Consider the following 16,089-nt stretch of genomic DNA (forward strand, 5'->3'; position numbering starts at 1 on the left):
GGCCTGTGCCAGGAAAGGATAACGACCTCTCCACTTCAGACCATGATGCCGCCTCCCTCCTGTTGCCAGTCCACCCAAGACCTGCTCGTTGTTTCTTCCGGATTTCTCAGGAACCCAACTTCCTTCCTTCTCTCGTTATAGTCATCATCCCAATTCAGTTTGTTATGACCTCAGTTCCAGCACTTGACCTCTCATCCTGTTAGTTCATTCTGCACACAGCTTACTAGTTGTGTGACCTCTGGTAAGTCACATGTCCCACCTATACCTCAGTTTACTCCTCTGTAAAAGGGGACTCCCAATAGTACCAATGTCCTAAGAGTTGTGAGGATGAAATGCCATAACCAACGTTAAGCACTCAGAACAGGGCCAGGCACAGAGAGTGCTCAATAAATGACAGATGACAGCTATCACCACCACCACCCCTGACTTCATCCCCAACATCATCAGAGAAAGACACCTGCCCAGCTGCCCAGCCTCCAACCCAATTCCTCTACCCTGCGAGCTGTCAGGCTTCTAAAAGTCCATACACATGAGGAATGGGAAGAGGCCACAAAGATGCCTTTCTTCCTAATCTCTCTCTTATTTTACAGCTTAGATGGAGATGCTCACCTGTGCCCATACCCCAGTCTGTGTCCTCACTCTGTCTTTAAACAGACTTCACAGCCCCTCTGCATCTTGTTTCTCCTTTCTATTTCTGCCATGTGTGGGTAGAGGAGAGACAGAATAACATAATCCTCACCATGTTACATGGGGGCGAGCTGAGACCCCTGAGGAAAAGATGCTGGGCCAAGACCACATGGTAAGTCAGCAACATACTGAAGCCTAGACAACTCAGCTCCTCGCCCTTGCGTGCCTGGTTAGTGAGGACCTCACCTCCACCGAGCCCTCCCACTCTGAGAGCCCCAAACCTACCAGTCACTCACCCTGGGCACGATTCCCTTAACCAGCAGACTGGGGCTGAGTGGCAGGCGGCACGAGCCATTGAGGGTAAAGAACTGCTTCACCTCCTCCAGGCCCGTGCGGAGTATTCCCTGGAAAGAAGGGGAGGAGTACAGCAGAAGTGAAATGAAGGGTCCATACTGAGAACCAGACCTCTCCCAGGGTGGATTGTCAGTAGTAGTTGGTATGAAAACCACCCCCTGAGAAGTGTGGACACCCTCCAGAAGATCCTTAAGGAGGAGGATCCCCTACACCCCAGCCTGGGACAGTGCGCTAACAGCAACACTAGAGAGCTCTAGAGGGGAGCAGATGGCAGAACAGCATGAAGCAGGCCACAGTGCACAGAGAGGGCAGGCTGTCTCTCAAGGGGGAAGAGCTGCTTAGGCTTTTGCCAAGAAAAGCTAACAATCTGGACATTGATACAAAATCTCTCAATTTTTAAATGTCGTTAACCAGGAACACCACTCGCTGGTTATAATGCCTTCATACAAACAGATAACGGTGTCCTCTGTGGGTGGCATCGGGCCTGAGCCATGGGTCACAGCATGGTGAACAAAACATGGCTGGATTTCAGCCCTCACTTGCCCCTTCTGGCTGAGTGCTCTTGTGCAGTGAACAACTTACACAGCTGTGCTTAGCCTTTAAAACAAACAGCTAAATAAATTTCAATATTTTACAGGACAAATAAAACACATCCACGGGCTGTATCCAGCTTGTGGACTGCCTGTTTACAGCCTACAGGTTCCAGAGTCATCTGCTCCCAGCTCCGAAATCAAAAATCATCATATGGAATCTTGTTGTTCAGGATTCCTAAGAAGAAACTGGCTGCCAAAGCCCTGGATGAGAAATGGGTAGAGGCAGCCTCACCCCACTAACCTGCCTTGCAGATGGGGCTGCCTCCCGGACCTGCTGGGCCAGTTTGGCCAGGGCATTGACAAGCCAGCACTGGCGGTTAAACTCCTCTCTCAGCCCCTTGCCACAGCAGCACAGTAAGGCTGCCAGCAGATACTGGTAGCGGATGCTGAACTGAGAGTCCTTGAGGCCATCCTTCAGCAACCTGCAAGGCAGAGGGAGTCGGGAGTCAGAGCACTCCAGGGGTTAAAGACAAGGGTGCAGGGGGAGACAGAGTCAAGTCCAGCTCCAACTCACTGCAAAACCCCCCTGAACTTGGGAGGGAAAATACACTCTGTACGTACGGCTTATATGGAGATGTTCACCTGTGCCCATACCCCAGTCTGTGCCCTCACTCTGTCTTTAAGTAGAGTTCACAGCCCCTCTGCATCTTGTTTCCCCTTCCTATTTCTGCCATGTGTGGATAGAGGAGAGACAGGATAACATAATCCTCACTATGTTACATGGGGGTGAGCTGAGACCCCTGAGGAAAAGATGCTGGTCCAAGGCCACAGGGTAAGTCAGCAACATACTGAAGCTCGGACAACTCAGCTCCTTGCCCTTGCGTGCCTAAGAGTGAAATACTCCTATGTGAAAGACGCGTGTCTACCTCCCACTTTTCTACATGCAGTTTTACCAGAAGAAGTAGTGAGTCACTCTCAAGTCAGACACAGCTCGTTTCAGAAGGAAGCGCACCAACGGGCTGTCCAGGTAGCACTCATACTTCAGGGCCTGTTTCGGAGAAAGGGAGAAAGAAAATATGAAGCTTCATAAACTGCCTGTAACCTACACCTATTATTATTGCACTGGGATCTCTGGTTTCTAAGGGGCAGACTCATTTGGGATATTGGGGATGAGACCAGCAAAACTGGAGGGAGAACCAATCCACCCACCTGTACCAGCTGGGGCAGGTAGTCCAGCAGCTCGGCATCCGAGAGTGAGCCAATCCACTGCACGGCCATACGACGCACTTCCTGGTCCGGGAAGCTGCAAAACAGAGCCCAGTGCCCTGACAACCTAGCTGCAGGTTGAGGAACAGCTGTGAGCCAAGCACCCTCACACCTGGGCTTCAGAAGCATGGAGAAAGAAAATGCAACGGCCCTAGTTCTGCCAAAGTCACTAGAAGAATCCTTAGCACCTTCCCTGGATAGCAACCCTTGGGAATGAGCCTTCTTCATGGTCAGAGTTTACCTTGAGCCATGGGGGAGCAATTGGGTAGCCACTCTCACTCCTTGGATGATTTAAAGAAAATGGGACAAAGTCCTCAACCCTACTCCCAAAGAGTTCTCCCTTGACTCCCACTATGTCAGAAATTCCCACCACTGGAGGGCGCAGATGTGGGTAAAAGCATTATTTTGTCTTGGTAACATCCTTTAAAGCAAAACGTACCAGGCAAATAACAGAAAATCCCAGAATTTTATATAAGCCAAGAAACATTGGTAGAATTAGTTTAGCAGAGATTAACAAAACCATTGGCTCAAAAACGCCTCAAGGCAAGTCACGTGAATGGGTACATTTTGATTACTGAGAGTGGTGAGAAATAAGCAGGAAATCCTGGGTACCATCTAGAAAAGGCAGCCCTAATGGATCTGAGACTGGAAGCCTTGGGTCCCCAGAGAACCCTTCAAGAGAAAGAGGGAAGAGACGATGGTTAAAATAAAACTAAGTAATAAGGATTTCAGTTACACAGGCGTATGCATTTGTCAAAACTCAGCCAGTGTACAGGTAAACTTTGGGTATTTCCTTATGTGTAAATGTTGCCTCAAAAGAAAAACAACACAGAACAAACATTGAGCTCTAGGTAATGATGTGCATGCCAAAGCAGGGAGTTTAATGGTGTCTGTAATTTACTTCAAAATGTATAGAAAGGCTGGGCATGGTAGCTCACACCTGTAATCCCAGCATTTTGGAAGGCCAAGGAGGGAGCGTTACTTGAACCCAAGAGTTTGAAACCAGCCCAGGCAACATAGTAAGACTTTATCTCTACAAAAAAATTTTAAAAATTAGTCAGTGTGGTGGTGTGCACTTGTTGTTCCAGCTACTTGGAGGCTGGGGCAGGAGGAGTGCTTGAGCCCAGGAGGTCGAGGCTGCAGTGAGCCATATTCATGCCACTGCACTCCAGCCTGGGTGACAGAGCAAGATCCTGTCTCAAAAAAAAAAAAAAAAAAAAGCAAAAAAATAAGATGGATAGATGGATAGAAACAGGGATGGATAAATGAAATGTATGCAATCCAGCCCACAGAGCAAATGCTAACGACAGAATCTAGGTGGTGGGCACACGGGTATTCACTGTACAATTTTCAATTTTGTTGTATGTTTGTAAAATGACCATAATATAACATTGGGGGGGAAAATGAGAAAGGAAAAGCAAAAAGGAGAAATGGAAAATCCCTGAATATCCACACCCACTTTACCATTTTCCCCAGGGCTGGCTCAGATCAGTGGTAGGCAGTGCTGTGCTCTGGCTTCTACAAGGACACATGGTCAGAAAAGGCAGATGTTACAACTCACGTGGCATGCAGGAGCCCCAGGGCATCCTGGTGGTTCATGTGGGTCCACTGCTTCAGGAGAGCATAGATGTCAGGCAGGCAAGCCCACTCCCAGCTGGGGGCGCTGGCAAGCACCAGGGGGAGCGAGCTCACCTCCAAGTGGCAGTAATATCGCTTCTCCCACAGGCGCTTCTTGTCAGCATCAGTGAGCCTGGTGGGCATGGGGAAAGAAGAAGGTGGTGGGAGGGTAGGGGGCAGTGGGAGAGAAGAGCATCAGCCAGGGGGTGCAGTACTTACCCTCAAGGGAGTGCTGCACACACTGCAATTCAGTGGTTCCCAAGCTTTGCTGCATATCATAGCCACTTGAGGGGCTTGGTGAACCCCCTCGCCATGCCTGAGTCACACCTGATACCAGTTAAGTCCGAATGGTTGGGGAAGCCAGCCATTGGTAGATGCCAAAGATCACCAGGTGATTCCAATATGAAGCAAAGTTCGGGAACCAGGGCCCAAATCCTATCTTTGATCCCAACTCACCGACATCTTGGTTGGAGGCAGAATGCATGGGCCAAGGGCACCCGAATCTGCTACCCCTCCTGCGGATGCCCTGAGGGTACCACTCTCAAGTAGAACCACCAGAGGGCAGTGGTCCCCCAACACCAGGGTCTGGGCTGCTGAGAGGCCTCCTGGGGCCTCCAGGGACCAGCTGTCGGCTTTCAAGGACCTGCAGCTAATTAGGCCTTGCCTGAGATCAGGTGTCTAATGGGAGAAGGGAGCTGAGGGGCTAATGAAGTGTAGTGGGCAGAATGGGGGAAGGGAGGTCTGTGGTCACTCAACTACTCAGGGTGGACATAAGGGACAGAGATGAGCCCTGTCTCTCTCATGTCCCCACACACACAACACACGCACAGGGCTGTGCAGGAGCCAGAGAAGTAAACAGAGAGCAGGCAGGGGAACCGGGTCCCTCCAGCTCCTCCAGTTCTGTTCTCACCCCTCCTTCTCCAATCCTGTGAAAGCAGCAGCCCCAAGGATGAGATCAGCCTGGACTCGCTTACCCTTAAGAGCTGCCAGCTTGCCTTGACACCTGATCCTTTTTGGAAAGTGACAGGGCCAGAAAAATTCAAAGGCTGTTGGTGTGGAAGGGGCAGGAGGTGAGGGCAGGAGGTGGGGGCAGGGTGGTGGGGCCAGCTGCCCCAGTGGACAGAAGGTAGTAGGCAGCACATCTGGGACGTGGGGCAGAGGTCTGGTCCTCCTGGGTAGCTGAGTATGGACCAAGTCCCTGGGGTGGGGACTTGGGTACTCTCAGATCTAATTTCCTGACCTTGACCTCTCTACTTTTCCTAGTGTCAGCTGATGGAGAAAGGCCTGGGGGCTGCCTCCCCTTCCCACCTCCACTCCCAAAGCAGGACAGAGACTCAATGCTGGGAGGTCAGATGAAACATGACAGATTCAGTGGGGGCCCGGTCCTCACCAGTAGAGGGACTCCTTCTGCATGATGTCTTTAAGCTTGCGCTGATCTTCTTCCCGGAGGCTGCCAAACTCATAGCGGGGGCTGAACTTGTCTCCAGGGGGGCTGGTGAACTTGATGTCAAAGGCAGAGGTGGGGAAGTCAATCTGGGGGATGGGATCAAGGACGTGAGGAGAGAGAACAGGCAGTGTGTGAACTCCCAGCTTCTTTCTCTCACCCCAGCATTCCGGCCTTGTCCCTCCCTCACTTTCCCTCAGGTTCTTTGTAAAATAACCCAATTAGACTCGGTGATCTCTGAAGTCCTTTCCTGCTAAACTCTCAGAAAAAATGTAAGGGAAACAAAAAGAGAAAAAGAATGGACACGTGAGGAAGAGGTTCGGTGGAGATGCACCTCGGTGAGGGGTGTGGGGACAAGCCCCAGCCAGAACTCTGAACAGAAGTGTCACCCAGCTGAACCATGGGGTGCATCCAGGCTGAGTCCAGGGAGCCTTCCATGGGGTGCCAGAGGGCACTGCTGCCAGAGGGGAGGCGGAACCACACACTGGGAGAAGGCCCTGGGACACTTGGTACCTACTCTATGCCACCAGATGTTCATCCTACTAAAGTATCAGAGCTGAGTGAGCCAAGTCTCCAAAAGAGCTCTACTTTCTTTCATTCAACAAATATCTTTTTTTTTTTTTTTGAGACAGAGTCTTGCTCTGTCATCCAGGCTGAAGTGCAAGGGTGTGATCTCAGCTCACTGCAACATTTGCCTCCCAGGTTCAAGCGATTCTCATGCCTCAGCTTCCTGAGTACCTGGGATTACAGGCATGCACCACCACGCCCAGCTAATTTTTGTATTTCTAGTAGAGACAGGGTATCACCATGTTGGCCAGTCTGGTCTCGAACTCCTGACCTCAGGTGATCCCCCCCCGCCTCAGCCTCCCAAAGTGCTGGGATTACAGGTATGAGCCACCGCACCCAGCCTCGTTCAACAAAAATCTATTGAATCCTAACATGTGCCAGGCATTTTCTAGGCTCTGGGCATAGAGTAGTAAATAAGACAGACAAAAATTAGCCGGGCGTGGTGGTATGCAACTGTAGTTCCATCTACTTGGGAGGCTGAGGTGGGGGGATGGTTTGTGCCTGGGAGGCAGAGGTTGCAGTGAGCCAAGATTATGCCTTTGCATTCCAGCCTGGGTGACAAGAGATCCTGTCTCAAAAAAAAATAAAATAAAACCTGCCTCAGGGAGCTTTCATTCTATGTCAACATTCACACAAAGTATCTCATAACCACAAGAAAAGGAAGCTGGGAACTAGGAACTAGACCTTGGGCATGACCAGCTCCTCCTCTTCTCCCTGGAGAATAGGTCCATCCTATTCTATGCCAAAGCACTGAGTCACCGGAAGGGGGAAAGGTGTCCCCTCGGGCCCCAAGAGGGCACAGGTCAGGTTTGATCAGACTTAGAAGTATGAGGGTTCAATACAAGGGACTCAGAAGCTGAGCCCTGAATGCAGAGGGTCTCAGACCCCACCTTCAGGCTCCATGAAATCAATTTAACCTCTAGGAGATGGGAGATGGATACCCCAGAGCTCACCTCACACTCCACATCTAACCATATTCACTCAGTTGCTTCAGTCACATCATCCTCCCATGCTTGAAGTTCTAGCACTCTCTCCTGCTGTCCCAGCCCAAATCTCAAGGGGAAAAATGTAGAGTTGACTGGAATGGTCTTGCTGGTGAGTGGGAGGGAAGGGCTAAAGCCTCACCTGCAGGATGACACTGTCCGGCTGGTGGAAATTAGGTGCACTCCAACGGGCACTGGGATTTTCCTGTGTTGCTGGCCATAAACCCAGAAGCTTCCGGCCACAGGTCAGGACCCTAAGAAGGAAGGAGAGTGGGAAGAGCTGCTAAAATGGCTAAGCAGAGAGTATTTCTCCTGCTCCCCCAATCCAAAAATCTGCCTTTTCTGTTTGAAGCCACCATCCAACTCCCCTGTCTCAGTCTCCCCATAGACCATAGCCTCTTCCTTCTCCCAAGTCCTATAAAAGCTCACACCCTCCAAGAGGACTTGTGAGCTAACCATACCCTGGTCTGGATGACTTGGTGGCAGGGACGCCTTGGTGAGGTGGGGAGGCTGGGCTAGATGACCTCTAAGGTTCTTCCACCAGATGATCTATTACCCAAGCATTGCTTTTCCATGTATCCTCAACATGGTCCTGTGCCACCAGAACCACTCAGTGGCTCTTGGTTATATCAATAGTCCTGGTCACCAGTTCTGTGCTTGGGGATCCTCTGGGCTTCACCAGTGAGCCCCACATGGCCAACTCTCCCAAGGCACACTGGCCAGTGCAGCAGCCAGGCCCCTTTCTCTGTCCCCCTCCTCCCCTCCCAAGGCCAAGAAGCTGTACCCTGGGGCTCACATACTGCCTAAAGTTGAAGAGTGGGGTAGTGACCCAGCCCAGGGCTTCAGGCACCCGCCGCTGCTTGTTGGCCTCTGAGGAGCTCCCCGGTGGGGGGATGGGCAGAGCATAGAGAGTGGCACACAGCAGGGTCTCCCGAGGCAGCCGGTTCACCTGCACTGGGAAGCAGATCCTATGGAGGACAGGAAATCAAATTAGGAGGGGCCACTCCTGTGGCTTCAAGCAACAGGTGGTCCAGGAAGTCAGGCTGAGGCTGAGGATACAGCCTCCTTCTCAGGTTCAGACATACTCCCTGAGGAAGCCCTCCTCCTACAGAACCAGGAGAGGCCCCAAACTAGGCAAAACCCCCACTGGATGTTCCCAGAAGCACAATGTGGTGTCCTTGGAGCTTTGCAGTAGAGTGAGACAAACATCCCCTGATGTTGAGACTACCCATGGTGCCTGGACAGAACTTGCTTAGCAGAGCCACCTCGGAGTTCAGGTGATGACACGTCCCATGTTGTCAGCCTTGCTCCTTTCCTCGTTTTAGAATTTCTTCAGAGGGTCCACAAAGCTACTCCTTTTGTCCTCCTTTTCCATTGGACAGTCCCCATCCCTCCCCCACTTCTCGCTGCTGAGAGCCACCAAGAAGCAGCACCATGTTCTCTGCCCTCGGTTCACCCTCCCCCACAGCCCTGTCACTTGTCCTCATACAAGTCCCCTTCACCTAGCCCCAGGGACACACAATGGGTTTTTCTCATCCCCACCCTCAAACAGATTCAAAGCCAAAGGGACAAAGAGGAGGGGCTTCTCCAAGTCCCCCAGGTGAGAAAGCCAATGGCAGGACCAAGAGAACGGAGACACATAAGCCCACCACTGCTCAAGCCCATAAGTTCTCTCCAGGTCCTCAGTCTGAACCACACCTAGCCGCTCCCTCTATGCTCAGGACAAGGAACTGCTAGATGGGGTGAAGTACACAGGGGAGGGGAGCTGTGGAAAAGCAGGGAGGACCCACGTTACCTTTCCGGGAAGCTGTCCCTGGGCCAAAGTCCATACTGTCACACCCTCCTGGCCAGCCCAGGGCCCAGCAACTTCTACACCAGAGGGCACAGAGGCAGGGCAGCCACCCCCAAGGTTAGCAGTTTCATGATAAGGCAGCCTGCCTCGCCGCTGTCCTCCAGGGGAATCTCCACCTAAGTGAGGCACTCCCTCCAGCCCACCACAGACTGGCAGAGCCCTGCTCTATCCCAGCTGCCTCTACCCTGGGGGCCCACAGCTATAATTAGGGCCCCTCCAGCGGCCAGCAGACATGCCAGGCCAGGGCTTGGCTGGAGGTGACAAAGCACGGCTGCTGAGCCTATTTTGAGAGTTAGCTGATCCCTGGACTGCTACAGTGGGGCAGAGAATCACCTGACCCCATAGCAAAGGGGAGAGGGAGCTGGTCCTGAGCCCTCTCTTTTTGCCCAAGGAAGAAGCTTCCAGCTTCATGTCTTAAGGAAAAGGGGAGTGAGATTTTATGAGTGAAACCAGAGCCAGCCAAGGCCCTCTTTCCCTTCAATCCTTGGGTATATCTGGTATTCCAAAAGCTCTCCTACAGACCTTCACCCAGGGCTGGTCAGGATAACCATTATGTTGGCTGCGGCCCTTACCTTCCTCCCTTAGAAACCCCTCTCCTTTCTGCAGCCCATTCAATAACATCATATCACACAGGCTGCCTCCTCCAGGAAGGATTCCTGGAATGTGCTGGTTGGCTCCAGTCCTGGTTCTGCCACTCACAATCCTGGGCAACTTAACTCCCATCTCTGTGCCTCAGTTTCTCATCAGGGAGAAGGGGAACATAGCTTCACTTGCAGGATGTGTGTGCACACTGTGTACTTTTTGCTATGTGACGCTGCGGTTACTGCACTGGCACTGAGTTATACTGAGAGTATTTTCATGCGCACGTATCCCCATGCATCAGCCAGTTTGTCAGTCACCTGGAACAGAGAAACCAAAACCAAGAGGGCTCCCCAGCTAAGAAGCCTGTGCCAAGTACTTTATTTACAGCGACCTAACTGCTCCTCAAACGATCCTATAGGGTAGGCCCTGTTATCACCACCATTCTAGGTTGAAAGACCTGCCTGAGGCTACAACTACAGTAGGAAGGAGAGAACGACTGGCCCAAAGCCTGTCCTCTGAACACTGGCACGCCTTCCCCAGATGTCTTGGTCTTGACCATGAAGGGCCAAGAAGTCTCATTCGCGGCATCTGGATGGGCAGTGCAACATAATGTCCTTCACAAGGCTCTAGGCAGGGGACTGGCCCATTAAAATTCAAAGTAGGGATCTCAGGGAACAAAATGAAACTCATGGCGCAGGCTGGGCTGCCTCTATACCTCTGATACTGTATGAGAAAAGGATTTAAGGCCGATTTTTTAAAGTCCTCCTGGGCCAGAAGACTATAGCACCCCATCCATTTTTATTTATTTATTTATTTTTTGAGACAGGGTCTTGCTCTGTTGCCCAGGCTCAATGCTCACTGCAGCCTTGACCTCCCAGGCTCAAGTGATTCTCCCACCTCAGCCTCCTAAGTAGCTGGGACCACGGGTATATGCCACCACACTCGGCTAATTGTTTGTATTTTTTGTAGAGATTGGATCTCCCTTGTTGCCCAGGCTGGCACCCCTTCTCTTGATAGCAGCAGTAATTGTGACCAAAAAATCCCAAAGGAATGGTGGAACTCAAGGGCCAGTTAATGCAGCTATCCTCTGCCTGCAAGGAGTTTCTCCTGTCCTGGCAGTTGTTTGCTTAAGGATCTTTTATGCATGTCCCCTGCCTTTTTTTTTTTTTTTTTTTTTTTTTAAGATAGGGTCTCACTCTGTTGCCCAGCCCAGGGTGAGTGCGGTGGTGTGATCATGGCTCACTGCAGCCTCGACCTCCCAGGCTCAAGTGACTCTCCCACCTCAGCCTCCTAAGTAGCTAGGACTACAGATGCATGCCACCACACTCGGCTCCTTTAAAATAATTTTTTAGTAGAGATAAGGCCTCTTTGTGTTGCCCAGGCTGGTCTCAAATTCCTGGGCTCAAGCAATCGTCCTGCCTTGGCCTCCCAAAGTATGGTGACTATAGGTGTGAGCCATGATGCCTGGCCATATACACTTTTATTGCTCTAAGAATTACCTAAGTGTGAAAGGCATGAGAAAGGGTCCATTTTCCCAGTTGTCCATCTGTAAAATGACCCACCCCTTCCAGCATCTCCAGATTTTTCATCTACCTATTTTGCATCCTCGGCCTCCCCAGGACCCTCCTCAGTCTCTTTAATCTGTGCTCCAAATACTTAGGTTGCCATGTTGCTCTGCAAATGAGGACTCGTGTGGGGAAGCAAAGCTGGGGGCAGCAAGCAGGGGATTTTCTGACTGACTGGAAGGAAGGTAGGGCACAGCACAGACGATGCACAGGGCAGGAAAACCCCTGCGGTGCCCTCATTCAAGCAAGGCACCCTCTCCTCCGTTTCCTTCCTGCTTTGCTTGGCTGACGCCTACCTTCCCGACACCAAATTATTGTTTACACGTGGTGATTAATACTACCGTGTGCTTTTGGTTTCATATTTATATTTATAACCCACTTATCTCATCTCGATGCCAAACTGCCTCTGAGTGAAACAAATGTCCCCATTTCTCAGTTTGAGAAAATGAGGCACAGAAAGAATAGAAAGTAGTACTCAAGACAGAGCTAGAAATAGAGGCTCACTCCTGGGAATCCAAGCTCAATATTCTTTCTCTAGATAACCCTCCCTTCTGTCTATATGAAGGGAAAAGCACAGTCTCCTCTCCATAGTCTACAGCAACTGAGGGAAGAGGGAGAGGATGAGAAGCCCTCCAACTAGTTAAACTCTTTAAGGGACACAAGATCAAAAAATAAAGTATTATTAAAATTAACAACTAACATTTATAAGTTTTTGATGGTTTACAAAGAGCCTTTATAGATACTTCTCATTGGATCCTCATGACAACTTAAGAGGTGGTAATTATACTTGGCCCCATTTCAGAGTCAGGGAAGTGGAGGCCTGGCACAGTGGCTCACGCCTGTAATCCCAGCACTTTGGGAGGCCGAGGCGGGCGGATCACAAGGTCAGGAGATTGAGACCATCCTGGCTAACACGGTGAAACCCTATCTCTGCTAAAAATACAAAAAATTAGCAAGGCGTGGTGGCGGGCGCCTGTAGTTCCAGCTACTTGGGAGGCTGAGGCAGGAGAATGGCGTGAACCTGGGAGGCAGAGCTTGCAGTGAGCCGAGATCGCGCCACTGCAGTCCAGACTGGGCGACAGAGCAACATTCCGTCTCAAAAAAAAAAAAAAAGTCAGGGCAGTGGAGACTCAAGAGGTTGAATGACTTGTCCAATTAGGGTTAACAAGGAAGCCAGGTTTTATCCTTAGTCCTGGAGTAGTTATCTGGCCCCAGGGATATTTCAGAGGCTGAGTAGGTCTGCAGTGACCTGGGCACCTGAGCCTGGGGGAAGGGCTTACTGCTGGTCCCAGATGATGAGGTGGAAGAGGTACTTGGAGAAGTGAGCTCTTCGGGTCTGCAGGGGGCTGCACAGCTCCTTGCCGCCATGGCTAAGGGAACAGGAGAGGTAGAAATCTTCATAGCTACAAAAGAAAGGGAGCAGGTCAGGACACCTAGCTCCCAAAACCAATCACCCAAACCTATGCATCCCTCTAAAGCCAAAATCCATTTCCCCTGGTAAAATTCCCAGTCTCTGAGGGCTATAACACAGGATCTCTGGATAGGACAGCCAAACTGGATGTAAGGAAATGGGCTCAGGCCAAAGCAACTTAATCTGAGTTCCTCTGCTCGGTTTTAGGCTCCATGCTGAGCCTTGTGGTTTTTCTTTCTTCAATGGGAAGCGGCCACCCAGCCTCCTTATAGAAAGCTCCAGCCCATTGAGTGTCTGTGTGTGCGTGCGTGTGTGTGCGTGCGTGTGTGTGTGTGTGCACGTGCATGCGCAAGTGAGAAGGGTGGGGGAGGAAGACGACATATGCCGACGTGAATGCCAACACATGGGGGTCCCTGTGGCTCATGACAGGTGCCTGACAGAAGAGGTCAGAGAAGGCCCCGGTTTCCCAGGCTGCCTCCTTTGTTCTCTGCCAATCGCCCAGAGGAATACATTAAGTGAGGAACAAAGAGAGAAGGGGAAGGGGGTTGGGGAAAGGGAACCAGCAGGGGCGGGGTAGGGCCCAGTGCCTATTCCCTCAGGCCTTGGATGCTGGGGACCCAACAGAGGAGCTGAGGATTTTACCAAAAGAACATCCTCCTCCACCCACCCCTGCAGGCCTAGAGAACCCCAGACAAAGGGTCAATCCCACCTCCCTGCCCCCTCCCACCGGCCAGGGAGTGTGCACTCTATCTGGGAATCCGCCATCTGTTGCCACATCTCCTTCCACTGGTCCTGGATCTGGAGGGGGCAGGGATGCAGAGGCAGCCAGCACCAAGAGGGAATAACAGGATCTTCTTCATCTCCTGAGGGACCTCCTCTCTCCTCTGGGATGTCCCCAGCCCAGGTCTTCCTTAGGCACTTGGCTCACCCCTGCAGCCCCATTGCACCACAATGTCACACAATGCCACACATCCTAAGACTCAGGACAGTGGCATTACATGCAGATAGGAAAAAGCCCTGGTGGAGGTCAAACTCAGCTTGCTCCCTAGCGGCTGCTCAGCCCTGGGCTCACCTGGTAGCCCAGATGATGGGGATGCGGTGGGTGGCATAGACAGTGAAGGCCAAGGCCCTGGAGAAATGGCAGGCCTCCTGGACCAAGTCATGCTTGCGGCTCCCGGGCACTGCCGTCTGGAAGTCTGCATTGAATGTGTTGCAGTACAGCTCTACCAGGTCCAAGATGGCAGCCGTCAGGGCTTCCACGACCTTCTCTGGGAAGGGAAGGGGTCAGAAAGGAAAGTCATGAGGCCTCCTCAAGCCCTACCTTATTGCCAGGGCACTGGCTAGAATGGGATGGCCTAAGACAGTGGTCCCCAAATGCTAGTCAGTCTCTAATAGCTGTGACAAAGTTCACCCATCTGCGGTGAAATGAGAAAAAAGCAGAAGCATGTCATGAGCTTTTCATAAAACCATAGTTATACAATGTTAAACATAATCCTTACTTATTGCTATTTAGCATTAAAATGTCCTTTCTTTTAGGAAACAATGTTAATAATTATTGTCAGTTGCTTCAAAAAAGCAAAAGTCAAAAGTTTGGCCAGGTAAAAGGCTGCCAATTCTCTCTTGGTCCCCCAAATACTTTGGGGGACATTTTACTGGTCTATGAAATCCAAAAGACTGGGAATCACCATAAGAATCCCAGGGATGCCAAAACAAAAAACAAAAACAAAACAAAGGAATCCCAGGGATATAGGTCGGTCTTAGGGCAAAGTTCAGCTTCAAGGGCACGACAGGGGAATCCTAGAAAAATTGTAGGGAAAATTCTTTCTCATCCTCTCCCAAGGCCCATTCTAAATTGGAAAGGTAGCAAGTGTGAGCCGATGAGAGAATAATCACAATCTACCAAAGTGGGAGGCTTCCCATCTGGATCACAGGGCTAGCGCTGCCCCGCCACCCCACTCCCACACTTCGACGCCCTCATCACCATCTCCCAGGGACACCAGGAGGAATGACGAGGAAAAATAATGAGAAAACACTTTGTGGAAAGAAATGTGCTCTCCAGCTGTGTCCACACCTCATATAGGAACACACACACACACACACACACACACACCCCAGCCAAACTCCGACACATAAATCAAGGGGGCCAGGCAGAAAAAGGAATCTGGGCAGAGACTGCAGTTTTCGGCAGCCCGACTGGATGAAGACGGAGAGCAGTTCCCTTACCTCGGTTTTCCCTCACAGCCAAGACGCTGGGATCCTGTTGGGGGAAAAAGAAGAGGGAGGGGAGCTTCAGGGCTATAGCCTTTTTCGTCACAGCTTGGAAGAAGGGCTTTTCACAGCTGCACTCATCTGGACCAGAATGGGCTGAAATGTGAGGAGCTGAGAATCCCCAGAGAGGATAGAGTCATGGTTTGTACCAGATCTGTGTGATGGACAGAGTGAGCTGACGGAGGATAGCAATCATCGCGTCCACCCTTCTGAGAGATCCCAACCCTCAGGCTACTCGGCTGCAGATCACAGTGTCTGTGGTGCTGGCCCTGCCTGCAGAGCACATAGTCCCTGCTGGAGTCCTGGAGCCCCTGGCTCTAGGGAGATTTTCCCCCTGGTTTGTTTTTGCGCCCTGATGGATATGCGGACTGTCAGGCAATGCCTTGGTGACTGTGAATAAAGCCTTTACTGGCCCGGGCTCTCAGCAAGCAGTCCCAGGTAGCTCTCCCTCAAGCTCAGGAAGAGGGGACACACTTGGCATCCATTTTTGAAGAGCTCTTGTGGTTGAATTCCTTAAACATAAAAGGTGGAGGTGGAGAGAAGCCCCTTTTTAGTGAGTGAACACCTACACGCCCTAGCAACAGGCAACTGAGTCACCTGGCAGTAACCCTCTCCTCCTTCCCCCTGCTAGCACCCTGGGCCCCTTTACCTTCTGAATTTTAGGCTGCATGCGGGAGGGGCAGGGGGGCAGCTGGTTGAGAGCATTGGTGATCTCAGGGGTTTCCACGGCGGCCAGGGCGTTGCAGATGGCCTTGACGGACTGGACCACCCTGTCAGCCTTCAGTGGGAAGTCCCCCTGTGGGAGGTGACACAGTGAGGCTGGCAGGCTGTGCTCTCGTGCTCTTGGTCTCTGACCCCTCCCCACCCCGGTCTTTAAAGGAAAGGGTTGGGAAGAGTAGAGAGATTCATGATCCTCAGGGGTAAATGTGCAATACATTTTGTTTTCAAATATTCAGCATCAGCAAATAATCTCTCCCGCTGAATTCAATGGGCCATGCCCACATGCCCCAATTCTTTCAG

At 51.3% G+C, this 16,089-nt stretch overlaps 1 protein-coding gene across 1 annotated transcript in view; it reads right to left on the reverse strand.

The window, feature by feature from the left end:
* PIK3C2B (phosphatidylinositol-4-phosphate 3-kinase catalytic subunit type 2 beta) overlaps positions 1-16,089 on the reverse strand; it is a 47,366-nt gene that overhangs the window by 19,102 nt on the left and 12,175 nt on the right. Inside the window, 12 exon segments of the mRNA XM_023186984.1 lie at positions 924-1,031; positions 1,816-1,996; positions 2,468-2,562; positions 2,724-2,817; positions 4,342-4,530; positions 5,788-5,930; positions 7,534-7,645; positions 8,192-8,359; positions 12,671-12,793; positions 13,874-14,069; positions 15,025-15,058; positions 15,719-15,865. Of these exon segments, the coding sequence (XP_023042752.1) occupies positions 924-1,031; positions 1,816-1,996; positions 2,468-2,562; positions 2,724-2,817; positions 4,342-4,530; positions 5,788-5,930; positions 7,534-7,645; positions 8,192-8,359; positions 12,671-12,793; positions 13,874-14,069; positions 15,025-15,058; positions 15,719-15,865 (1,590 nt within the window).

This window comes from Piliocolobus tephrosceles, chromosome 1, assembly GCF_002776525.5.
Source record: "Piliocolobus tephrosceles isolate RC106 chromosome 1, ASM277652v3, whole genome shotgun sequence".
Classification (NCBI taxonomy): Eukaryota; Metazoa; Chordata; class Mammalia; order Primates; family Cercopithecidae; genus Piliocolobus; species Piliocolobus tephrosceles.